Source organism: Jaculus jaculus, chromosome 6 (genome assembly GCF_020740685.1).
Source record: "Jaculus jaculus isolate mJacJac1 chromosome 6, mJacJac1.mat.Y.cur, whole genome shotgun sequence".
NCBI classification, from domain to species: Eukaryota; Metazoa; Chordata; class Mammalia; order Rodentia; family Dipodidae; genus Jaculus; species Jaculus jaculus.
The window spans coordinates 32,392,245-32,418,159 of NC_059107.1; the positions used below are offsets into that span (position 1 = coordinate 32,392,245).

The 25,915-nt window shown below is 51.2% G+C and overlaps 1 protein-coding gene across 1 annotated transcript; it reads left to right on the forward strand.

Moving 5' to 3' along the window:
- Positions 1–1,708: 1,708 nt before the first annotated feature.
- On the forward strand, positions 1,709–21,558 carry Rgs14 (regulator of G protein signaling 14). Its single transcript, XM_045152664.1, has 15 exons — positions 1,709–1,875; positions 12,639–12,660; positions 12,840–13,018; positions 13,331–13,423; positions 13,521–13,664; positions 14,025–14,168; positions 14,334–14,445; positions 14,890–15,002; positions 15,454–15,663; positions 19,686–19,762; positions 19,991–20,117; positions 20,196–20,277; positions 20,396–20,442; positions 20,533–20,650; positions 20,852–21,558. Exons 1-15 carry the CDS (start codon positions 1,831–1,833, stop codon positions 20,989–20,991), a joined length of 1,653 nt encoding a protein of 550 aa, XP_045008599.1. The 5' UTR covers positions 1,709–1,830; the 3' UTR covers positions 20,992–21,558.
- The last annotated feature ends 4,357 nt before the right edge of the window (positions 21,559–25,915 follow it).

A 25,915-nucleotide genomic window follows, 5' to 3' on the forward strand; every position in this document is an offset into this window, starting at 1 on the left:
GTTAATCCAGGGGGGAAGAAAACAGACTTTGCAGAACAGGATACTCTTTGAGCACTCAGGCCCCTTCAAAAGAGTCTACATTCTTCCTGTTGCCCCAGTGCAGGTCAGCTAGCCCAATTTATCTTAAAGGTTGTAATCTCTCAATTGCAGCTGAACGGGCAGCAGTTCGCCCAAAGATTTTTTTTTTTTTTTTTGTGCCATATCCCTCTGCTCACACCAGTTCATTTTTATATAATGCAACCCTGCACAACTTCTCAGGACATGGTCATAACAGCAAGCCTGTCACACAAACTGCTATCCCAGTCCAGGAAAAGCTCTTTCTCACCCTCATAAGCCAAACCTCACAGTCCATAGTTCTTACTGCATTCAGGTCTTTCAACTCTGACGAGAATAGCCCTTCAAGCTGCACTTACAGCACTGCAAGGCATCTCTTAGGCCAAGGTTTCAAATCCTTCCATATTCCTCTTGAAAATCAACTCCAAAAAGCCAAATCCACACAGTCAGGTGTCCAGCAGCAACCCCACTCTTGGTTCCACTTTACTGTTGCAGTAAGGTCTGCATTGCTGGTAGAAATCACCCAACCAAGAGCAGCTTGTGGGGAAAAAGAGGTTTGTTTTGCCTTAAAGACTCAAGGGGAAACTCCATGATGGCAGGGGAAAACAATGGCATGAGCAGAGGGTGGCCATCATCCCCTGGCCCACATAAGGTGGACAACAGGAACAGGAGAGTGTGCCAAAACACTGGCATGAGAAACTGGCTATAAAACCCATAAGCCTGCCCCCAACAATACACTGCCTCCAGGAGGCTTTAATTTCCAATTGCCATCAGGTGGGGAACCTAACATCCAGAGCACCTAAATTTATAGGAGACACCTGTATCAAACCACCACAGAGCCTAACCCAGGCTTATCTGGAATTTAGTCTCAGGTTGCCCTCAAACTCATGTTGATCCTCTGCCTCCCAAGTGCCAGGATGAAAGGCGTGCACCATCATGCCCTACTTTTTTTTTTAATAGCCTCCTCTGACCTCAAACTCACAATGTAACTGAAGATAGCCTTGAACCCCTGATTGCAGGATTGGACCACCATGCTGAACTTGCATGTGGATACCTGAATTTTCAGGCTCCCTTATTGGGGCAAGCCTGTGCATTCATGACATGCATACCTGTCTACATGGCTAGGCATGCCAGGTGTTTACCTGTCTGCACAGCTGGGCATCGGGTGACAGTTTGCAGCTATCTACAGGTGGCGTGGTCTGCACATAGCAACCGCCTGGAGCAGGGGTATTGAGCATGCATAAGCCTGGTATGTATTGGGTGTAACATCAATATGTGCTCAGTAAAGCACACATGTGTATACTTCTGACATGATACCTGGTATGACGGGGACTAGTTTTGGGACCGTGCACTTCTTTGTGCTCCCACATGATTTTAGAGTTTCCCAGACTAAGCTAGACTACTCTGGGCTCCTTGCTGGGCACAAGAAGACCCTTGCCATGTGTTGATGCCTCCATGGGGTGCTGCCAAGGGAGCGTAGGCAGACAGTGTGTGTGTGTGTGTGTGTGTGTGTGTGTGTGTGTGTGTGTGTGTGTGTGTAGGAAGAGGCGTTCACTCTCTTAGACCTTGCTTCTTTCTGTGGTTTGGTTTCTATAGAGACACTTCCTGTGGCAGAGAAAAGAGGTAGTGAGCTGGTGTTTCAGGATGTGAGGGCTTCAAGGAGCAGAGCTGAGCTCTCTCCTCTGCCTGTCTGCCACTGTGAGAGTTCTGGTCGGTACTGCCCACAGTCCTCATGGTGGGTGGCCTCCGTGGAGGGGACCCGTGATCAGCGGCAGGATGCCAGGGAAGCCCAAGCACTTGGGTGTCCCCAACGGGCGCATGGTGAGTGTGGGCTCTGGGCCAAGGCCACGGGGAGGGGATGGGCACACCCAGGGTGGAGTCCAGGTGGTACACCCAACAGATAGAGAACAAGCCCGTGGCGGAAGAGGCAGGCGGTGCACCAGGTACTTCCACCTCAGGACCCTTCTGCATGTCTTGCTAGAAGTTTCATGCAGCTTTAGGGTGATGAGTGTAGAGAAGAGTAGGCACAAGCTGTGGTCCAGCCTGCAGGCTAGACTCCTTGCTCCCTCATCTGCTACTGCAATTAGCCTTATCTGGAGCTGCCTGCATCCCAGGGTACCTGATACGCCACTTGCCCACTCCTATGATGGCTCGAGCTCCCCACTCAGTTTTGTCTCTCTCCTCACCCTGTGTCGCAGGTGCCCGAGGTCAGTCTAAGGGCAGTCCTTGCTGGGTCACTGTCCTCTCAATTGACCTCCATCAGGGGCATTCTACCAGAACTTGTGTTCTTTGAGCAGCCTGGGATGGGTCAGGAAGGACTGGCCAGTTTGTACAGCCTCTACCTGTTGTATTCCTGGCCCTCCAGGAAGTGTGAGGGGGTGTAATTGAGCATTAGGACGCTTCAGAATGCACCTGCCCTACCCCCTTAAGCCCTCTCCCTGTTGGTTTAACCCCTGATTAGAGCTGCCTTTGGAGTCTGGCTCTTCTCATTCACTCAGCAGATGGGGCAAGCTATACTGGACCTCCCTTCTCTCTTTAGGAACCTGGCTCACTGGGCAGAGCCACTGAATAATCCCAGGAAGGCCAGGCAATGTTCTGTCCCCTACCCCAGCCTGGTATGATGGGACAAAACCAGTAGATCCAGAGTGACCTGGGTCCTAGTCCTAGCACTGTGGTCCCTTACTGGGAAAGGTCTGATCTAACTTTATTTCCTCATCTGTAAAATGAGATTGGAATGGATCAGTCTTGACTAAGTGGCATGATGAATATAAGACCCTTGATCTATTGGAAAGGCTGTTGAAATGTCAGCCCAGTGGCCCCCACATTACTGGCCTCTCTTTAAGGATCCCTTGGATCACCAAAAAGCAGAACCGCTCCAATCCAATCTCCACTTCTGCTTCCTAATTCCCAGGCCCTGTTTCCATCTCTCCTCTCAGCATCCCTTTATGCTACTTCGGCGGGAGAGAGACAAATTCCCAAAACCGGCTCAGCCCCCGCCCCCCTTATCTATACTACCACCCCAACTTTGAAAGTCCAAAGGAGCCTATCTGCCTTGCATTCCTTCCCTGGAAGGCACAGTGCTTTCCCAAAGAGGACCAGCTGCAGGCCTGTCTCAGGAGGGGTAGCTGGACTGAGGCTTCTGAAAAGTATGCCCAGAACTGTAGGCCATCTGAGGAGGCTGGAGACATACCAAGCCTCTGTCCCTCTCCTCTGTCAGCCCATGACTTCTCTCCATCACGAATAGGGTGTGAGGGCGATCCAACTGCGACATCTGTCACCGCACTGATCGCCAGGGTCGACTGGGCTGATCTGGCTGGCTAGGCGGGTGTCCCCTGCCTCCCTCACCGCTCCACTTGAGTCCCTCCCGAAGCTGCGCACTTGCACTTGGCTGAAGAGGACGACTTTCCCTGAATAGAGGCCGACAGGTCTTCAGTCCAGGGTGCATGCATAGCTGTGCTCCCCAGCTCGAACCTCCAAACCAGCTCTCAAAATTCCAAGTAGGGAGAATGTCCTAAGCTCTGCACCCCAGCCCCGTTAAGCCCACAACGGCCCCTGTTTCTCTCAGCAGTGGTCACGTACAGGTTTATCCCTGTCCTCCCCGGACCAGTTCTGAGCTCTCCGTATGATCTCTTGAATCCCACGGGTCACAGACTGATCGCTGGCTGGACACTGGGCCGTGGGTGGCAGGGGCAGGGCGGGGTGGACAGTCACTGGTGACTGTGTAGGGATGTGGATGGAGAGGTGTTTGATGGCCAGGTGTCTGGGTCCTTCCAGCGGTTGTCTCCCAGGGGAGACTCGGAGAAATAAATGGCATTGAGTAGAAGGCGCATTTGCATACCTCCCCCCAGCACTGTTTGACTCTGGCTCCCCCATCTCATCCACTGTCATTCCCTGCTAAGGCATTTTCAGTCATCAGCCTCACATTCATCTGATCAGGCGATTTCAAGGAAACCTGTCACCTAGAGATGGCTCCGAGCCCCTTTCCAGTCATATCTCCCACACAGCCCCAATTGCCACTTCATTTGTGTACTTGCTCATTCACTCAGGGACTGCTCTGTGTTGTCCCCTCTTAGGTACTTAAGACCCAGCCTGCCCCCCCCCCCCCGAAGAGCCGCCAAAAAGACATGAAAGGAAATATTGGGATCAAATTCAGGTTTGGGTTAAAGAGCTGAAGATCAGGGCTAGAGAAAGCCTGAGTCAACTGCCTTCCCTTTGAGATCTAACCCCTCTAGTGGGCACAGTCCAAGAGAGGTCCCTGGGCCCTCACCCTCATTGGCCTTGCCCATCTGTGTCCCCAAAACTAAACCCCTGGGCCTCCAGGGTCCCCTGTCCGCAAAGGAAAGCAATGTGGGGAGGCGGGGAGAAGGCAGTATTCTAGAGACATGCAAGTTTGGCTCCTATTGGTAGCTCTGCTGTTTCCCGGCTCTATGACTTCTTTGGGTCTTGGTTTTCTCATCTGTAAAGTGGGGTAATTACACCTTCTGCCATAGGATAAAGATGAAAGGATAGAAGGAGAATATGGATGCCTGTCGCACAGCGGGAGCTCAGGAAATGTGGGGCAGTATCCTCATTTAGTGTTCCCAGACCCCTGCAGCTCCCTCAGAGCCACTTCCTAAGGTCAAAGCATGGTGAGCTAAAGCTGGACCATGGGCTTGGGATGTCAGTGGCCACCACATCCTTCCTTACCCTTTCTTCCCCTTTTCCTCAAGCAGGCCGAGGCTAGAACTGGAGTCCCTGCTTAACTTAACTTCCCCAAGCCTGCTTGACTATAACGGTCTTAGCCATAGCTCTGTATCCACTTTGCCACGTTGTGCTGCTCTGATTAAAGTGTGCCTGGTACTTTAACATGTGGGTCCCCATTCAGTCTTTAAAATTTATTTTTATTTTTATTTATTTATTTGAGGAGAGGCAGATAGAGAGAGACAGAGAGAAAAAGAGAGAGAGAGAGAGAGAGAGGGAGGGAGAGAATATGGATGCGCCAGGGCCTCTAGCCACTGCAAATGAACTCCAGATGCATGTGCTACCTTGTGCATCTGACTTACATGGGTTCTGGGGAATCAAACCTGGGGTCTTTGGCTTTACAGGCAAGCGCCTTAATTGCTAAGCTATCTCTCCAGCCCTAAATTTTTTAAAATGTTTTATTATTTATTTATTTATTATTACTTGAGAGAGACAGAGAAAGAAGCAGAGAGAGAGAGAGATGCAGACAGACAGACAGAGAATGGGCATGCCAGGGCCTCCAGTAACTGCAAACAAACTCCAGCTGCATGTGTCACTTTGTGCATATGGCTTAGTGGGTCCTGAGGAATTGAACCTGGGTCCTTTAGCTTTGCAGGCAAGAGCTTTAACCACTAAGCCATCTCTCCAGCCCTTAAACTATTTTTTATTTATTTAAATATTGTATTAATTTATTTATTTGAGAGAAATGGAGGGAGGATGATCCAGGGCCTCTTGCCACTGCAAACAAACTCCAAATGCATGTGCCACTTTGTGCATCTGGCTTTACATGGGCACTGGAGAATTGCACCTGGGTCAGTAGGTTTTATAAGCAAGCACTTTTAACTGCTGAATCATCCCCCCAGCCCAATCAGTATGTTTTTAAATATTTTATTAATTTATTTGTGTATGTGAGAGAGAGAATGTGTGTATATGGACACTCTTGGGCCTCTTGCCGCTGCAAACGAACTCCAGACACATGCACCACTTTGTGCATTTGGTTTTAGTGGGTCCTGGGAAATCAAACCTGGCCTGGCAGACTTTGCAAGCAAATGCCTTAACCACTGAGAAATCTCCCCAGGCCTCCTCCCTGATCCACCGTTTTAGTCTTCTTTAAAAAAAAAAACCATTTATTTCTTTGAGAGAGAGAATGAGGCAGAGAGAGAGAATGAGGGGGAGAGAGAGAGAGAATGGGTACACCAGGACCTCTAGCTGCTGCAAACGAACTCCAGACACATGTGTCACCTTGTGCATCTGGCTTACGTGGGTCCTGGAGAATTGAACCTGGGTCTTTTAGCTTTGTAGGCAAGTGCCTTAACCTCTAAGCCATCTCTCCAACCCCCCATTTTTATTTATTTATTTATTTATTTATTTATTTATTTATTTATTTATTTATTTGGGTAGGTCCTCACTTTCTAGCCCAGGCTGACCTATAATTCACTGTGTACTCTCAGGGTGATCCTTCTACCTCTGCCTCCCAAGTCCTGGGATTAGAGGCGTTCACCACCATGCCCAGTCTTTACAGCATCCCAGGGGAGTTCTGAGCCCCATACTGAGGGAAGGAGGAAACTGAGGGAAGAGAAATCACTCTAGTTCCCCAAATGGCTGAGCTGGGGTTGGGCTCCATCTCTCCTCCCTCCAAACTCTGGACTTCTGTCCTTCCACTGGCTCAGTCCCATTCCTGCTGTCAACACCCAGTGGGGCCACAGAGGCCTGCTTGGAGAATGGAGCCAAAAAGAGTGCCTCTGGGGGCATAGGGCTCAGCTGGGCTCCTTTCTCAACCAAGTCTGCCCTCAGGAGCTACAAGGCTGACAAGGGGTGAGAGACCCAGACATTAATGTGGTGGGAAGTGGTCAAGCACTGGCATTTGGGGATGACTGGTATCAATGGGCAGGGAACTGTGAGCAGCTATGGGGAAGGTGTTCAGACAGAAGAAAGAGCTGAGCAGAGGAAGCAGGGGTGTGTAGGGGCGCAGGGAAACACAAGTGTGATCAAGTGCAGAGTGGAGGTGAGGGGGAGGGAGACGGCTGATGCTGCCTGCGGAGGTTCATCACTCAGGCCCAGGTAGGGGTTTAGCTGTAACTTGGCAACAGCACCCCAACTCAGGAGTGGGAGAGGGCAGAAAATAGGGTCCAGAGTTGGGACAGTGAGGACAGGAGTACCTGGAGAGGAATTGGGAACCAGCTCTACTTAAGGGCACCGCCATTCAATTAAACATAGTATGTATACAGCCGGGCGTGGTGGCGCACGCCTTTAATCCCAGCACTCAGGAGGCAGAGGTAGGAGGATCACCGTGAGTTCGAGGCCACCCGGAGACTACATAGTGAATTCCAGGTCAGCCTGGGCTAGAGCAAGACACTACCTTGAACAATAAAAGAAAAACAGACAAAACAAAAACAAACCAACAACAACAAACAAAATCCAGGTCCGGGACTCTTGGCCATAGAGGGTACTCTACAAGAAACAAGGGACAGGTCAGAAGGAAACACTAAGGCTGGGATGCGCTAGGGGGTCAAGGCCCTGGCACCCAGAGAGGGGCAATTAGGATCTCTGGAGATCTAAAGGGATGGGAGTGGCCTGGTCTCTGAAGTTAGGAACACAGCTGCCCCTGAAGGGGAGGAAGCCTTCCACACACAGGGTGCAGGCCCGTTTGTAAGGCGGCCTAGGAGGGACCTCAGCCAGCCTGAAAGGCCTTCATTACCCTTCCTTGCACATGCCTGCCTCCCACCCCCGGGGGGCGCAGGGCTTCCTCCCATAACCGTGGGAAGTGCTGACAGTGATGGGAAGTGATGATTCTGATGACGCAGGTCACCTGGAGGCGGGTAGGGTGGGGCCTGGGCGGGGGGGGGGGGGGCCGGGTGCAAGGAGGGGCGTAGGGGCCTGGTGTGCCCAGGAGCTGGCTTCATGCCCCGCCCTTAAAGCCCAAACCTCTCCTGCTCAACCCAGATGCTCAAGGAGGGACCCTGCTCGCCAGCAAAGCGGCAAACTCAGACACTTTAGCAGGGTCAAGCGTGGATGCGCATGCAGCAGCCCTAACTGGGGTTCTTGAACACTGAGGACACACTAGGAAGTGTTGGGAGCGCCTTCTCCTGATCCTCCTGTCCGCCCTCCTCCCCTCCCCTCTTTCTCTTCTGCATGGTCTCTCCGGTAACCAAGGCTGGCCTTCAACTTGAAGCTTTGAGCTCCTCCTCCTTCCCCTTCTCCCCTTTCTCCCTCTTTTCTTCCTTCTCCCCTTCTCCTCTTTCTCCTTTCCAACTCTTCTTCCTCTCTCTCTTCCTCCTCTTCTTTTTCTTCTTCTGTGGGTTCGCCTGTGATCAAGGCTGGCCCTGAACTCATGAAGCCTTGACCTCCTTCTCCCATCTCTTCCTTCTCCTCCTCCTTCCATAGCATCTCCTTGTAGCCAAGGCTGGCCTCCAACTCCTAGAGCTGAGGATGATCTTAAACATTTTACTTTTATTTTATTTTATTTTTTTAATTTTATTTATTTATTTATTTGAGAGCGACAGACACAGAGAGACAGACAGATAGAGGAAGAGAGAGAATGGGCGCGCCAGGGCTTCCAGCCTCTGCAAACGAACTCCAGACATGTGCGCCCCCTTGTGCATCTGGCTAACGTGGGACCTGGGGAACCGAGCCTCGAACCGGGGTCCTTAGGCTTCACAGGCAAGCGCTTAACTGCTAAGCCATCTCTCCAGCCCTTTTTTTAAATTTTAAATGCTTATTATTATTACCATGAGCAACATATTTCATATGGATACATCATGTGTTGGTTCCCTCTTTTTTTATTTTTTTTGGTTTTTCACGGAAGGGTCTCACTCTAGCCCAGGCTGACGTGGAACTCACTATGTAGTCTCAGGGTGGCCTCCAACTCATGGCCATTCTCTTACCTCTGCCTCCCAAGTGCTGGGATTAAAGGTGTGCGCCACCACACCCAGCTGGAACCCTCTTTTACCTCATCTCTGCCCCATTCCGTTGGTGACGCCCCTCAGTGGTATTGCAGGTATTCCCTATGGGGTTTTAGTTGATGCATTGTGGGAGCAGCAGTCAGTAATTTTTAGAGGGAGGGAATGCCTCTGGGCATGATGTTTCAACCTGTGGCTCTTACAATCTTTCCACCCCTCTCTTCTTCAAAATTCCCTGAGCTTTGGTGGATGAATTTTAAGTCTGCTTCAGTGATGAGCTCTTAGGAGCCTCTGATCTCTGCTTTGGTAGGTGTTGAGTGTCCTCAGGGTCTGTCTCCTTCACCCTGGTGCTGATTATCAGGTTCAGCATGGAAGCAGCACTCATGTTCATCTCCCCAATTCCTCTGTGGATTCAGCATGGCTTGGCTAAAGTGTGAGGGGTGGTTTATCTCCTCCAGTCTCACTACCTTCTGTTACCTTCTGGTACCATTATTAGGCTCATCCGTGACCTACCCCCTCCCCATTGGCCCCTCCTTGTTGAGGTATATGGGTTGTGAATTGTGGAGTTAGCCCACAGTTATTGGTACGATAAATGTCTCTGAATATCATGACCCAACATGTGGCTCTGACATTCTTTCCACCCTCTCTTCCGCAAAATTTCCCTGAGCCATGTTGGGTTTAGTTTTGGTCTGCTTCAGTGATGAGGTGTTGGGGGCCTCTGGGGCTCTGGCTCTCTGATTTGGTAAGCGTTGATTTTTCTCTGTGTTGTTCTCCTTCCCCCTTGTGCTGGTATCTGGTTCATCAGGAAAACATCACCCATGCTTGTTTTGACAATTTTCCTTAGTTTCATCCGGGGCCCTTTTGAGGTATGATGGGGTGAATTTTTTGGTTTTTTGAGGTAGGGTCTCACTTTAGCCCAGGCTGACCTGTAATTCACTGTGTAGTCTCAGGGTGGCCTTGAACTCATAGCGATCCTCCTGCCTCTGCCTCTGCAGTGCTGGGATTATTTGTGTGAGCCACCACTCCTGGCTTTTATTTTTATTTTTTAATTTATTGCAGAGAGAGAGGGAGGGAGGGAGAGAAAGAAAGAGGCAAATAGAGAAAGAGAGAGAATGGGCATGGCAGGGCTTCTGGCCACTGCAAACAAACTCCAGACACATGCACTACCTTGTTCATCTGGCTTAGATGGCTCCTGGGTCCTTTGGCTTTGCAGGCAAGCACCTTAAGTGCTAAACTATCTCCAGCCCTCTTTCTTTTCTTTTCTTCTTCTTCTCTTCTTTTTTTTTTTTTTTTTTTTTTTTTGAGGTAGGGTCTCGCTCTAGCCCAGGATGACCTGGAATTCACTATGTAGTCTCAGGGTGGCCTTGAACTCATGGTGATCCTCTTACCCCTTGCTTCCCAAGTGCTAGGATTAAAGGCATGTGCCACCATGCCTGGCTAGATAAACTTTTTAACTTAGCTTCAGGTTGGGGAGATGACACAATAGCTAAAGACACTTGCTTGCAAAGTCAGATGGCCAGGGTTCGATTCCCTAGTACCCATGTAAAGCCAGATGCACCAAGTGGCACATGTGTCTAGAATTTGTTTGCAGTGACAGGAGAGCCTGTCACACCCATTCTCATTCTCTCTCTCTCTCTCTCAAATGAATACGTAAATTAATAAAATTTCTGGGGATCAGATAATATAATAAAATAATATCTTATATATTTGCTGGCCAGATCTGACTGTCCATGATCTGGGTGTTCCAAGGGTGGGAAGAGGGAACAGAAATTAAAGCAGGGGTGGCTTTCTGGGTGAGATTTTCCCAGACTTGTTTCTAATAGAAATGAGAAGAAGGAACAGGAGGTGTAAATTCCTGTGACAGGCCTAGGGATAACAGGATGGAAGGAGGGGACTTGGGGTGCTGGGAGCTTGGAATGAGAAGAAAGACAGGATGAAAGGAAACTGGCTCAAGAGTCTGTTGAAGTGGGGACAGAAGGGACGTCCACCTGGGACTAGCTGAGTTTGAATAATCCATGGGACACTTGGGGGTTGATGTTAGCAGTCACTTGGTTATGTGTGGTTGGAGCTAGAGACCTAGGTTTAGGGAAGACATAAAGGGCTCAGGACAGAGCCAGGGAGTGGCAAGACCACCCTGCATGGGTAACAGTTAATGAGGGAGCTGGGGAGCTGCTAGGGAAGTAGGAAGGTAGGAAGGGGACCACCACAACCAGCCACTTCAAGAGCAGAGTTTTTCTGCTCCACTAATGGTTGGGATTCGCAGAGACGTCAAGGCTGATGTGCATTGTGGAGGACAATGGAGTTCAGCCTGGACGAGGACGTTCACAGTGTGGGTCCCAAACTCCCACCAGAATCACCAGGAACTGGTTAGCAATGGAGAGCCTCAGGCCCCATCCTGGGCTTACCGAATCTGAACTGCCAAGGCGAGGTCTTTTTCATGATTCTAGTTGTTTGTTTGTTTTCCCTTTTTAATATTTTATTTATTTATTTATGAGAAAGAGAGAGAGAAAGAGAATGGGCACACCAGGGCCTCTAGCCTCTGCAAACTCTTAAACGCATGTGCCACCTTGTGCATCTGGCTTACATGGGTTCTGGGGAATCAAACCCAGGTCCTTGGGCTTCAAAGACAAGCACTTTAACTGCTAAGCTATCTCTCCAGCCCCCTCCCTTTTATTGAGGTAGTGTCTTGCTCTAGTTCAGGCTGACCTGAAATTTACTATGTAGTCTCAGGGTGGCCTTGAACTCATGGTGATCCTCCTACCTCTGCCTCCCGAGTGCTGGGATTAAAGGTGTGCACAATCATGTCCCTTTTTTTTTTCTTTTTGAGGCAGAATTTTTCTCTAGCCCAGGCTGACCTGGAACTCACTCTGTAGTTCCAGGTTGGCCTTGAAATTACAGTGATCCTCCTACCTCAACCTCCTGAGTGCTGGGATGATAGACATATACCACCACACCCAGATGGTGAGAGAGTCACTGCTCTATGCCATAAAAATAGCATCCTGGTGGCTAGAAAGATGGCTTAGTGGTTAAGGTGCTTGCCTGCAAAGCCTAAGGACCCATGTTTGACTCCCCAGATCCCACATAAGCTAGATGCACAAGGTGGCGCACATATCTGGAGTTCGATTGCAGTGGCTGGAGGCCCTGGCATGCCAATTCCCTCTCACTCTCTCTTTCTCTCATATATATGTGTGTGTGTGTGTGTGTGTGTGTGTGTGTGTGTGTACATACATATATACATATGTGGCATGGTGGCACACTCCTTTAATCCCAGCACTTGGGAGGCAGAGGTAGGAGGATCCTTGTGGTTCAAAGCCACCCTGAGACTACATAGTGAATTCCAGGTCAGCGTGGGCTACCGTAAGACCCTACCTTGGACCCCCCTCCCCCCCAAAAAAAGCATCCTGTGTCCTAAGGTAGCATGGGAGCCATGTGGAAGAATGAACACCTCTCAGGAGGAAACAAGTGCAATGCGGTCACTGGCTACAGTGACACCTCTCTTTCCCCAAGGACATCAGCAAGCATGTGCTGGCTGCTGCTTAATGCACTATAAATAAATTGCATACTGATTCCATCCTCACAGTAGCCCCAAGAGAAAGTTACTATTTATACCATCATCCCCTCGTTACAAATGGAAGCCAACAAATGAGTTGACCCATCCCGAATCACACAACTAGTAAGTGGCAAAGACAGGAGTGACGTCTATGCATATCTGGGTACACGTAGCAGAGTCTGGGAGAAGAGGGAAGCAGGAGCTCCCAGAGGGTACTTTCAGTGTAAGTTGCATCACACAGTGGTTGGCACATGATGGAAGAGGACCCAGGACATCCTTAACAACACTCTCACCAGTGGTGACTGGCGAGACAAGCTCAGCACGACTCTCCAAGTAGAGAACACAATTCGAGTTGCCTGGAGGCCGAGGCCGGCCTCCCCGGGCTGGGTTCTGACTTTCTGCTCTCTCTCTTCTAGGTTCTGGCTGTCTCTGATGGAGGTGAGCCATAGGACTTGTGAAGGAAGCCTGACTGGGTGGGAAGAGGGAAGGGCGAAGGGAGCAAAGAGTGGGGACATCCCTGCCACTTGCCTAGCTTTCAGGAAATGGGCCTTGCAGGAGGGATTGGGCTAGGGGTTGAGGAAGGAAGGTTCACTCCTTACTTGTCCAACTCCCCGCAGAGCTGAGCAGCACAGCCGGCTCCCAGAGCCAGGGCGAGGACCGAGGTAGCTCTCTTAGCGTCCACAGCCTCCCCAGTGGGCCCAGCAGCCCTTTTTCCACGGAAGAACAGCCTGTGGCCAGCTGGGCCCTGTCCTTTGAAAGGCTGCTGCAAGACCCACTGGGCCTGGCTTACTTCACGGTAAGCCCTGGGGTGGAGTGGGACGGAAAGAGGCCAATGGCACATGCCGCTGTGGAGGATGAGGGTGCATGAGCGGGATTCCTCGCCCTTCCCTGTTCACTCATCTAGACCTTTTTTTTTTTGTTGGCATCCACTTTCTCTTCCCCACGCCGAACCCTTCTTTTTGTCCTGTTCTGATTCTCATCGGCTTTCTTTGCCTCAGGATCTGGCACCATCTGTCTGTCTATCTGGTCTCTTGGCCCCGTGTCTGTCCCAGTCTTTGAACGCGTCCCCTGATCCAATCTGCATCTGACAGCCTTTCCCCTCACCCAGGAATTCCTGAAGAAGGAGTTCAGTGCAGAGAACGTGACTTTCTGGAAGGCCTGCGAGCGTTTCCAGCAGATCCCAGCCAACGACACCCAGCAGGTGGGAGGAAGGGAGGGTGAGGCAGAGAGATGGGAGCCGGCGCTGCCCCCACCCCCGCTTGCATCCGGATCTCTTCCATCTACCTCTCCTCTCCCAGCTAGCCCAAGAGGCCCGGAACATCTACCATGAATTCCTGTCCAGCCAGGCTCTGAGCCCGGTGAACATCGACCGGCAGGCCTGGCTCGGAGAGGAGATGCTGGCCCAGCCCCAGCCAGATATGTTTCGGGCTCAGCAGCTGCAGGTGAGTGGGTGCCAAGGGGGCACTGCGGGCCCGAGAAGGGAGGGACAAGTCCAGAGGCCCAGGGCGGAGCTTGAGCACGCGAGGGGGAAGGGGCAAATTTGGACGAAGGTAGGGCCGGGGTCGGAGGGCGGTACCCGCCTGGAGGGGCGGGGCTACCTGGCTCGGGGGCGGGGCCAAAAAGTAGAGGCGGGGCCAAAAAGTAGAGGCGGGTCCTAGGCAAGGTAGATGCCTGGGACTGATCTCTTAGGTTGGCCGAGGGCTTGCTCCCGAGGGATGTTTGGCGACCCAGCCTAGACCATCCTTCCACCTTCCTCCTCTTCCCTCTCCCCAACCCCAAACCGCCACTCTGGCCCCCCGCAGATCTTCAATTTGATGAAGTTCGACAGCTATGCGCGCTTCGTCAAATCCCCGCTGTACCGCGAGTGTCTCCTGGCCGAGGCCGAGGGGCGTCCACTGCGGGAACCCGGCGCCTCCCGCCCGGGCAGCCCGGACGCCAAGAGGAAGGTGCGAACCCGAGACCTCGTAGGAGGTGGCATGGGGGGGGGGGTGAAAGGGCATTGGGGGTGGGGTGGGGGCTGCAGGCAGCCTGCAGGAAGGGTCCTCCCCGGATGTAGATCTGCGGACAGGTGAGGAGCCAGCTGGGCACCAGGGTCTTCCCTGCATCCACAGAAGCCGAAGCTGAAGTCTGGCAAGTCGCTGCCGCTGGGCGTGGAGGAGTTGGGACAGCTGCCACTGGCCGAGGGACCCAGCGGCCGCCCGCTCCGCAAGTCCTTCCGTAGAGGTGAGGAGGGTAGGAGGCGTCCCTAGAGACGAGGGCGCGCGTGGGAGTCTGGACAAGTTTTGGGGATGCCCTCTACCCCCTATTTGGCCCATAGTCTACCGGAAAGTTCAAAACAACAACGACAACAAAACAAAACAAAAAACTCTAAGCAGGGTGTGATGGAGCACGCCTTTAATCCAGAGATAGTTGGATCGCTGTGAGTTCAAGGCCACCCTGAGACTATATGATGAATTCCAGGTCAGCCTGGGCTACAGCAAGACACTGCCTTGAAAAAACAAGTCTAGATTCCCCGAGTTTGTGGGGCCACGACTATAGTAATGCATCCAGGCACCTGCACCGCATCGATCCCCTCAAAGATGGCTCCAAAGGAAAGCCACCAAGTGGAAAGGCCTTAAGGGCCAGGGGAAGAAGGGCTGTCTGCTTCACTGCTCCCCCTTTCCTTAGAGCTGACCGGCGGGGCCACGAACTCAGCCTTGCGCAGAGAGTCTCAGGGGTCCCTCAATTCCTCGGCCAGTCTGGACCTTGGCTTCTTGGCCTTTACTAACAGCAAATCCGAGGTGAGCTGGCAGCTTGGGGAACACACAGGGGCACTTCGGATGAGAGCTGCTCACTGCCGTTCTGTGTAATCCCTGTCACTCCCAGCGGATGTCCCCGCGTCCATTCCTGGCTTGCTCTGCATAGCCCATGGCCTCAGCCACCTTCCTTTCACCTGTCCTCACTGCACTGGTCCCCATGTACGTCATGGGTGGACTTCCTCAGCTGATAGATGTGCGTGCGTGTGCGAAGCTCAGGTGTCACACCCACCATGAGTGTGAGATCAGTGGGGAGGGATGCTGTCATTAGATGTGCTTACCTGTGCTTCCGGAAGAAATTTCCTCTTTACCTGCCTCCGGATGTGATCTTGTGTGCGTGTGTGTATGTCTGTGCCCCAGGGAGCTTATGTGCCTCTATATTCCAGTCTGCATGCCCTTTCACATGTACGTACAACCTCTGCCCTCTCCTGCCCAGAATCAGAACCATCGGAAGAGCCTCGGGAATGGAGAGGGTGAAGGCGAAAGCCGGCCAGGAAAGTACTGCTGCGTGTACCTGCCCGACGGCACAGCCTCCTTGGCCCTGGCTCGACCTGGCCTCACCATCCGTGACATGTTGGCAGGCATCTGTGAGAAACGAGGCCTCTCTCTGCCTGACATTAAGGTCTACCTGGTGGGCAAAGAACAGGTGTGAACCTGATCAGGTCCCAACTCTAACCTCTTTTCTGATCATGATCCAATCCTGTTCCTAATCCCCTGAGCCAACTCTAATTTTAGCGCCTGTTTCAGTCACCTTGGTGTTGCTATAAGAAAACACCTGACTAAGAGCAGTTTGTGGAAGGAACGGGTTTGTTTTGAGGGAAAGCTCCATGATGGCAAGGGAAAATGATGGCATGAGCAGAGGGTGGACATCACCAACTGGCCAAAGTCAGGTGGACAACAGCAGCAGGAGATTGTGCCAAACACTGGCAAGAGGAAGCTGGCTATAACACCCATAAGCCTGCCTCCAACAATACACTGTCTCCAGGCAGATCCAACCACCAAATTGCTACCACTTAGTAACCTAGTATTCAGAACCTATAAATTTATGGGGGAACACCACAGCCCCCTTTCTAACTCCAGCCTGTACCACAAACACACCCCTGTTCTCAAATCCAAATGAATCCTGACACCAACTCCTCGCTCAAAACACAGATAGATATCCACCAAGAACCAACAGAAATTCCATTCATCCAAAAATCCTTAGCCCTGAACTCATCCTGGTGTCCAGCTTTATCTGTCACCCTTCAGTGATAGCCTTAAGGAGGGACAGCCAGGGAGAGGGTAGTGCTAGAACTGGGATTTCCTCTCTTTGCTCCCAGAGTTCATACTGCCCCCCCTACGGCTCACCCCTGAAACTTGCCATTGGGGAAAGCCCCTACCTCTTCTACCACAAGGAGCCTCCAATGCACCCCATGCCCAAGCAACTTTCCTTTAGCTGCTTCAAGCCTTAAAGTGTGGGGAAACACATGTTAGACCATCCAGCAAGGGTATGCAGAAGGAATAATGGCTGGGGAGATAGCTCAGCTGCTAAAATGCTTGCCTAGCATGCATGAGGCCCAGGTTCAATCCTCAGCACCAGCAAAAACTGGGTGTGATGGCTCAGGAGTTCAAGACTGGCCTTGAAGTACATGAGACCTTATCTCAAAAAAAAAAAAAAAAAAAAAAAGCATGATAGAGCCAGGCATGGTAGTGCACACCTTTAATTCCAGCAGTCAGGAGGCAGAGGTAGGAGGATCACTGTGAGTTCGAGGCCACCCTAAGACTCCATAGTGAATTCCAGGTCAGCCTGGACTAGAGTGAGACCCTGCCTTGAAAACAAAAAACAAAACAAAACAAAACAAAAAAAAAAAAACAAAAACAAAAAACACTGAAAGAAAACAAAAGGAATGATTGAGGCTGCACTCCAGGGGACGGACAGAACAGGGTGGGAAAGCAAGGCGGCTGGGGGTTTGTGTCCTCCAGGTCCAGGACGGAGGTGAGCCAGGTGCAATGATTAGCGAACCTCTTGGGGAAGGTGGGCATGTTGGGTCAGGTCAGTGTCTGGAAGACTTCAAGGAAGAAGCAACAGCTGGTGAGGGTGGAGCAGAGTTTGTGTGGCAGAACTGTGGAGGGAGGACATTCCAAGCAGAGGGACCAGAGGTGAGGCTCTTACAGGACGTGGTCAGGGATCTGGAGTGCGGGGGGGCGGGGGGTGTGAGGACAGCAGCGGGAGGCATGCTATCCACTTTCTTAGGCCACCAGAACAGCTGCCAACAGCCAGATGGGCTTTTGTGCCTGCTAAATATAACCTCACCACCCACACTCCACCTGTCCCTGTGGCACAGCACAGGCCTGCTGTCTGGGAGAGGCTCCCTCTTCTTTATAAGCCCCTCCACCAACTCTTGGGCTGGCACAGGCAGTGGGTCCATTTGCGTACCTACTCCTGTGTGTCAGCCATGGGACCTGATGCTCCTCATCATTTCAGCATCACAGAAGTCTTGGGGGAAGGGCAGTTTTTTCTTTGATTTATTTATTTGAGAGAGAGAATGGGCATGCCAGGGCCTTCAGCCACTGAAAATGAACTCCAGATGCATGTGCCACCTTGTGCATCTGGTTTACGTGGGTACTAGGGAACTGAATCTGGGTCCTTAGGCTTTACAGGCAAGCGCCTCAATTGCTAAGCCATCTTTCCAGCCCAAGCAGTGAGGGCTTAGCAGTTGAGGCGCTTGCCTGTAAAGCTGAAGAACTCCCACCTTAGCCAGATGCACAAAGGTGAGGCAAGTGCAATGTTGTACATGCCCAATAGGTGGTGCAAGCATCTGGAGTTTGATTGCAGTTGCTGAGGCCCTGGCTCGCCAGTTCTCTCTTTTTCTCTGGCTCTCTCTAAAATAATTTAAAAAAAAGAAGTATTCTTAAAATTTTTTTTTGGTTTATTTTTATTTATTTATTTGAGAGCGACAGAGAAAGAGGCAGAGAGAGAGAGAGAGAGAGAGGGAGAATGGGTGCGCCAGGGCTTCCAGCCACTGTAGATGAATTCCAGATGCATGCGCCCCCTTGTGCTAACGTGGGTCCTGGGGAATCAAGCCTGGAACTGGGGTCCTTAGGCTTCACAGGCAAGAACTTAACCGCTAAGCCATCTCTCCAGCCCAGAAGTATTCTTAATTAGGAGGGGGTGGAGGGAACTGAACAAGTGTTTGGAAAGGGGTAAAGTGCCGGGGAAGTGGCTCTGTGGTTAAAGATTCTTGTTTGCAAAATCTGCCAGCCTAGGTTCAATTCCTCCGTAACCACGTGAAGCCAGACAAAAGACACATATGTCTGCAGTTCATCTGCAGTAGCAAGAGACTCTGGAGCACGCACACACACGCAAAAAAAAAAAAAAAAGCTTTTGTTTTTTCGAGGTAGGGTCTTGCTCTAGCCCAGGCTGACCTGGATGGAATTCACTATATAGTCTCAGGCTGGCCTCAAACTTAGTGCTCCTCCTACCTCTGCCTCCCAAGTGCCGGGACTAAAGGTGTGTGCCACCATGCCCAGCTCTAAATTGTATAGGACAAAGCCTGAGCGGCTAACCACAGGTGGGTGGTGAAGGAGGAAATGTATCCAGCTGGTTTAATTCCACCTCCCATGTCTGAAGGAAAGGCTTACAAGTAATCAGATACCTAAGCCTGGCTCTTATTGAAACAACCCCATTACCATCTCTTGCTCACACACCTGGTTATCATAACTGGTTCCTTTCCTAAGCTTCCTCCAGCATTCTTTTTTATTTTTTTATTTTTTTGGTTTATTTTATTTATTTGAGAGCGACAGACAGAGAGAGAAAGAGGCAGAGAGAGAGAGAGAGAGAATGGGCGCACCAGGGCCTCCAGCCACTGCAAACAAACTCCAGATGCCTGCGCCCCCTTGTGCATCTGGCTAACGTGGGTCCTGGGGAATCGAGTCTCGAACCGGGGTCCTTAGGCTTCACAGGCAAGCGCTTAACCGCTAAGCCATTTCACCAGGCCCAGCATTCTTTTTTAAAATTATTAATATCAGTATTATTACTATTATTAACAACTTCCAGGATTGTAAGCAATATTCTATGGTAATGCCCTCCCTCCCACCCACCACACTTTCCCCTTTGAAACTCCATTCTCCATCGTATCCCCTCCTCCTCTCAATCAGTCTTTTATTTTGATGTCATGATCTTTTCCTCCTATTATGATGGTCTTGTATAGGTAGTGTCAGGCACTGTGAGGTCATGGATATCCAGGCCATTTTGTGTCCCTCCAGCATTCTTTAAATATTTATATTTATTTATTTGACAGAGAAAGAGAGAGAATGGGTGTGCCAGGGCCTTCAAGCCACTGCAAACGAACTCCAGACATGTGCCCACTTGTGCAGCTAGCTAACATGGGTCCTGGGGAATCGAACCTGGGTCCTTTGGCTTTGAAGGCAAACGCCTTAACCGCTAAGCCATCCCTCCAGCCCTCCTCCAGCATTCTTAAACATCTTCCTGCTCTTAAGACTCCTTGGCCTTATCAAGCTCCAACTCCAGTCTGTTCCCCCCTGCCTGTGCCACCCATGGGCTATTCCCTCCCCGTCAAGGAATCCAAACATGAGACCACAGGAGAAAGCACGGGTGGCTCTCAAAAGCCTCCACGGGATGGCCCAGGGTGGAGGGAGGGACTCTTAGACCCTGCCTGGCCTCTGTAGAAAGCGCTGGTCCTGGATCAGGATTGTATGGTGCTGGCGGACCAGGAAGTGCGGCTGGAGAACAGGATCACCTTCCAGTGAGTGTCCTGCCCCAGGCCTGGCCTCCTCTCCAGGCTGGTTCCTGTCCACTGGTCTCCCAGGCTCCCAATCTCTTCTCAGGTCTCGTCCCCCGTGTCAGGAGCCACTGCTCCCTGAACAAAGTCCCCCCCCCCCCCCCCGCCCTCCTCACCCCTCACTCCTGGGGGCCGGTGGCGGGAGAGAGGGGCTGGGCCCCTGCTCCTTCGCAGCCCCAGGGTCCCACGCAGGCTAGAGTTGGCGCCGCTGGAGCGCGTGGTGCGGATCTCGGCCAAGCCCACAAAGCGCCTGCAGGAGGCGCTGCAGCCAATTCTGGCGAAGCACGGCCTGAGCCTGGAACAGGTGGCGTTGCGCAGGGTGAGCTGTGCAGCTGCTGGCCTGGGGGCGGCAGGGACCCGGTGGTCTATCCCGTAGGCTGCTGACCTCTCCCCACAGCCAGGAGAGAAGCAGCCGCTGGATCTGGGGAAGCTGGTGAGCTCGGTGGCATCGCAGAGCCTGGTGTTGGACGCTCTTCCAGGTAGAGGCTGTTGACCCTGAGACTTGATCTCCCAGCATAGGCCTGGAGCTGAAGGAAGGGGATCTGGGGGGGTGGGGGGTTGGGGAGGCCAACAGCAACAGTGTGCTCTCTATTCCAGGGGCAAAGATGCTTGAAGCCAGCAACACATCCACCTGCCGCAGCCAGGTGAGGAAGAACCCCAGTGTATCTTCCAGCTTTCTTCCATTTGTTTTTTCTCACCTCCACGTTGTGGCTCTGATCCCCACATCCTTGCAGGCGTACCCTCCTAGAACCCAGGACAAGGCTACGACTCCTCTCCCGCCACTAACCCCCAGCTCGCTGGTGGAGGAGTCCCGAAGCTCCACCGGGAAGCGGCAGACCTGTGATATTGAAGGTACGCCGGGGGTATGGTGTGAGCTAGGAATTAGGGAAGTGGGGTGCTGGTTTGAGGACCATTGAGGGTAGGGAGAACAGGAGGGCTGTGATGAAGGCCCTGGGGTCAGCGAGAGGACGGTCGTAGCAAGCTGCTGGGTGATGCAGCGTTAGCCTAGGCACCTTGTTTGGGTGGGCTTCTTGACTCTGTGGCCGTCCCCAGGCCTGGTGGAACTGCTGAACCGGGTGCAGAGCAGCGGAGCCCATGACCAAAGGGGCCTTCTTCGCAAAGAGCATCTGGTGCTTCCAGACTTTCTGCAGCTGTCCACCCAAAAGCCTGACTCCCAAGACGCTCCGCCTTAGGTTGGATCAGCTGCCCAGCCCTGGGAGAGCCCCTTGGACTCCATTGCCCACCCAGCCCTCTGACACCTGTTAACAGTCCAGGTCCCTTAGTGGCCCAAGCATGCTGTGGGTCCGCTCTGCATGCCCTGTCTGTGCCCTGAGTGTCCTTGGCTCCTTCCTGCAGTGGGCAGGCCCACAGGAGGAACAGGAGGAGAGGGAACTCAAAGGTCAAAGGACCCTTACCCCCCTAGCTATGGCCACCTAGTCTCTCACAGGCTCACCTACCCATCTCTTATAGCCAGGTCCTTGGAGGCAGGTGGGCTTAGCCCCTTGGTGTGGGCATACCCAACACAGGGATGGCATTGGCAGTGCCAGCTTCCTAACTTTGTTCTAAACATCAGCAGGGGCCAGGAGGAGGGGCTGGCCCCTCCTTAAGCAACTGATGTGAGTAAGGCTTGGAGGTACTGATGGGCAGCCCTTGCCTCTCCTCCCACACAGACTAGTGTACATAGAGATTTTATGGTTGGCTTGGGGCAGCTGGGTTTGTCCTCACTGTATGATACTGTTATTATAATTATTATTCTGTCATGAGGTGTGTTCCTTTGTATGCCATCTGCTGTGTGCATCCGCCATCGTACTGTCTCCGTCACCAAGGCCAGTGCCAGGAAGTTGTTGGGGACCAGGGATGTAACTCCTGACTTCCTGTTTGCAGAGTTCCCTTTCTGACTGCATGGAATACAAGGTGTGGGGGGTACACACACACACACACACACACACACACACACACACGGAGAGAGAAAGAAAGAGAGAGAGAGAGAGAGAGGCTTTTCTCAGCAGCTGTGCATCTGCTTCACCTATCTGCTCTGTACTCTCCGTGGATCTGAACGTGTTGTTTTTGTTACTGTTCTCAGCTTTTATCAGGGACCCAAATGTGTCTCTTCACACCTAACTGGAGGCACCTCTAATGCATCACAGGACTGCTTTTGGAGACAAATTTTCTCCTTTGCCTGTTTGGGTGGGTGCCATTCAATGTCTAGGCAGCCAGGGAAGACAGAGGAGAAGCAGAGAGGACCTTCCAGAAAGAGAGCCCTCCTCCTGCAGGCAGAGAAATCAGAACTGATTCATCCCAGGAAGGTAAGTGCTGAGAGAGAGGAAGCAAGGGGACTAAGGGAGCCTCACCCTGAGGGATAGGGCCAATCCATCCTGCCTCAGTAGGTCAGGGCTGCACTCATGGACCCCTTCACCAGGGTCTCCAATACTTTCTTCCTTCTCATCAAATTGATTGCTCGTCATCCTTGACATGGATGTGGGATACATCAGTGGGGTTTTCTGACTGGCCATGCCTTCCTCCGGGAGTGCCAGCCTTCCTTCTTCTTACCTCACTTCTTTGACTCTTGAATGGATTCCAGGACCCTGGGATGGGTTGATGACCCCATCCTGACCCATCTGTTCCCCCCTGGCAAATCAGAGTTTGGCTCAGGAGAGCTTGGTCCTTTGTCTAAAGCTGCACTGATCGGAATTCCAATCCTGCCAGCTCACTTTCTACCACCTTCTGATTTGCACAGAGAACTGTATTTAGTTACCGTCTCGTAGCTGGGACAAAGCACCTGGCCAAAAGCAGCTGATGGGAGGAAAGAGTTCGTTTTTGGACTTAAAGTCTCGAGAGGAAGCTTCATGATGGTAGGGAAAGGTGATCCTAGAGCAGAGGCTGGGCGGGTGGCAAACAGCACCAAGAGAGTGAGTTGAGCTCTGATTATGGGGAGCTGGCTATAGCACCCCTAAGCCTACACCCAGTAATGTGCCTCCTCCAGCAAGGCTCCACCTCCCAACTTTCCACCAGTTGGGCACCAGGCATTCAAACACACGAGCTTATGGGGGACATCTGTTTCAAACCACAACAAACTTGAATGCAAACGAAGTCAAACAAAGGTGAGCAGGACTGCAGTAGGGGATCACTGACCACGCTCACTCTTGCTTGAAATCGCCACTCCTAGATGTCCTCTGGGGTTGTGGATTCATAACTATGAGGTCCTGTAAGCACAGAAGCGCTGCCTCAGGGAACTCCACAACAGTCTCGGATAGTCCAAGCGAAGCATGCCAAGACACAGGGCATGGGGGATGGGGGCTGCATGACATTGGCGTCACCATGTGACACCAGGGTTGGAGTAGGGAGACAATCACCATCCCTTTCCTCACCAGCCACAGAACTTCCTTCAGATGTCCTGGGACATGCGGGGAAAACACACACTTCCGTGAGCCTCAGGGTAGAGAGTGCTCTAGAAGCCCTTGATCCTGGGCCTTCTTAGGGGCAGGGACATTGTAATGCGTATTTCTGGAGGCAGGTCAGCAGTTTCTGCCAAAACAAGGAGCTGGAGAGATGGCTTAGTGGTTAAGGCACTTGCCTGCATAAGCCTAAGGACCCAGGTTCAATTCCCCAGTGCCCACATAAACCAGATACAAACGATGTGTCTGGAGTTTGTTTGCAGTGGCTGGAAGCCCTGGTGTGCCCATTCTTTCTCTTATCTTCCTCCCTCTCAAGTAAATAAGTAAATAAAGTAACAATATTAATAAAAAAACATGTGGCATGTTCACACTCTGCAATATCACACAGCAGATAAACAATGGCCTAATGCAAAGCCAGGAGTGGTGGCGCACGCCTTTAATCCCAGCACTCAGGAGGTAGTGGTAGGAGGATCACCGTGAGTTTGAGGCCAGCCTGAGACTACAGAGTTTATTCCAGGTCAGCCTGAGCTAGAGTGAGACCCTACCTCAAGAAAAAAAAAAAAATGGCCTAATGTGGAAAACTCTCAACATGTCATCATTAAGTATACTAAAGCAGGGTGATGCATCTGTCTGGTATGATACCTGTCTTAATTTGTTTTCTGTTTCTATAACTGAATACTGTAGACTAGATAACTAGTAACATGTTGAGGGTGATCACATGATGAGACAGGATAAGGTAGCCAGGGAGCTGCTTTAATAATGCAGTCATTTCCAAAATGGGTTGATCTATTCATGAAGGCAGATCCTTCATGACTCCGTCAGTTCCCAGAAATCCTGCCTCTTGGACTAGAGAGATTGCTTAGTGATTAAGGCACTTGCCTGCAAAGCCTAATGATCTGGGTTCAATTCTCCAGTACCCACATAAAACCAGATGCACAAAGTGGCACATGCATCTGGAGTTCATTTGCAGCAGTTAGAGGCCCTGGCATGCCCATTCTCTCTGTCTCTCTCTCTCTCTCTGCTTGCCAATAAATAAATAAAAATTAAAAAAAAAACAGGGCTAGAGAGATGTCTCAGCAGCTGAAGGCACTTGCTTGCAAAGCCAGATGGCCTAGATTTGATTCCCCAGTCCCCATGTAAAGCCAGATACACAAAGTACCACATACATCTGGAGTTCATTTGTGGTGGCAAGAGGTCCTGCTGTACCCATTCTCTCTCTCTCTGTTCACAAATGAATAAAAAATACTTAAAACAAACAAACAAAAATAGTCCTCTCTCTCTCATATTGCTTCTTCAAGGACCAAGTTCCCAACACACAAACGTTTAGGGAACACATTAACAGTAGTGATATCTCTGTTTGGTAGGGCCAAGAAGAGCTCAGAATATGAATGTATAGAGGTGGCCTGTGAATCATAAACACATGGACACTCAGAAGTGTACAGAACAGAAAGAGAATGTTCTGGAAGAACACAGATTGGTAATGGTCAAATGAGGACTGGAGAGATGGCTTAGGAGTTAAGGACCTTGCCCACAAAGCCTAAGGATCCACATTCCACTCTGTACGTCCCATGTAAGTCAGGCACACAAAGTAATGCAAGCAGGCAAGGTCACACATGTGCACAAGGTGGCACATGTGTCTGGAGTTCTATTGCAGTGGCTGGAGGCCCTGGCATGCCAATTCTCTCTTATCTCACTTTTGCTCTCTCACATTAAAAAAAAATGATAACAGTCAAATGAAATTTTCATCTTAGCTTGCTTTTCTTTTTTTTTTTTTCAAGGTAGGGTCTCGCTCTAGCCCAGGCTGACCTGGAATTCACTATGTTGTCTCAGGATGGCCTTGAACTCACAGTGATCCTCCTACCTCTGCCTCCTGAGTACTGGGATTAAAGGTGTGCACCACCACACCCAATTACTTAGCTTAAACTTTTTTTGTTTTTTTTCTTATTTTTTAGCTTTTTTTTTTAAAGGTGTGCACCACCACACCAGGCTTATTTTGTTGTTGTTGTTCATTTTTATTTATTTATTTGAGAGTGACAGAGAGAGAAAGAGGCAGATAGAGAGAGAAAGAAAGAGAATGGGCACGCCAGGGCTTCCAGCCACTACAAACGAATTCCAGATGCATGCACCCTCTTGTGCATCTGGCTAACGTGGGCCCTGGAGAATTGAGCCTCAAACCGGGGTCCTTGGGCTTCACAGGCAAGCGCTTAACCGCTAAGCCATCTCTTCAGCCCTTAGCTTAATTTTTTTGTTCGTTTTTATTTATTTATTTGAGAGCGACAGACACAGAGAGAAAGAGGCAGATAGAGAGAGAGAGAGAGAGAGAGAGAAAGAATGGTCACGCCAGGGCCTCCAGCCACTGCAAATGAACTCCAGAGGCATGTGCCCCCTTGTGCATCTGGCTAATGTCGGTCCTGGGGAATTGAGCCTCGAACTGGGGTCCTTAAGCTTCACTGGCAAGCACTTAACCATTAAGCCATCTCTCCAGCCTGTTTTGGGGGGGGATTTGGGGGGTAGGGTTTCGCTCTAATCCAAGTTGACCTGGAATTCACTATATAGTCTCAGGGTGGCCTTGAACTCACAGTGATCCTTCTACCTCTACCTCCTAAGTGCTGGGATTAAAGGCATGTGCCTCCAAGACTGGCTAGCTTATTATTATTTTTTGAAACAGGGTCTTATGTAGCCAAGGCTGGCCTCACACTTGTTATGTAGCAGAGGATGACTC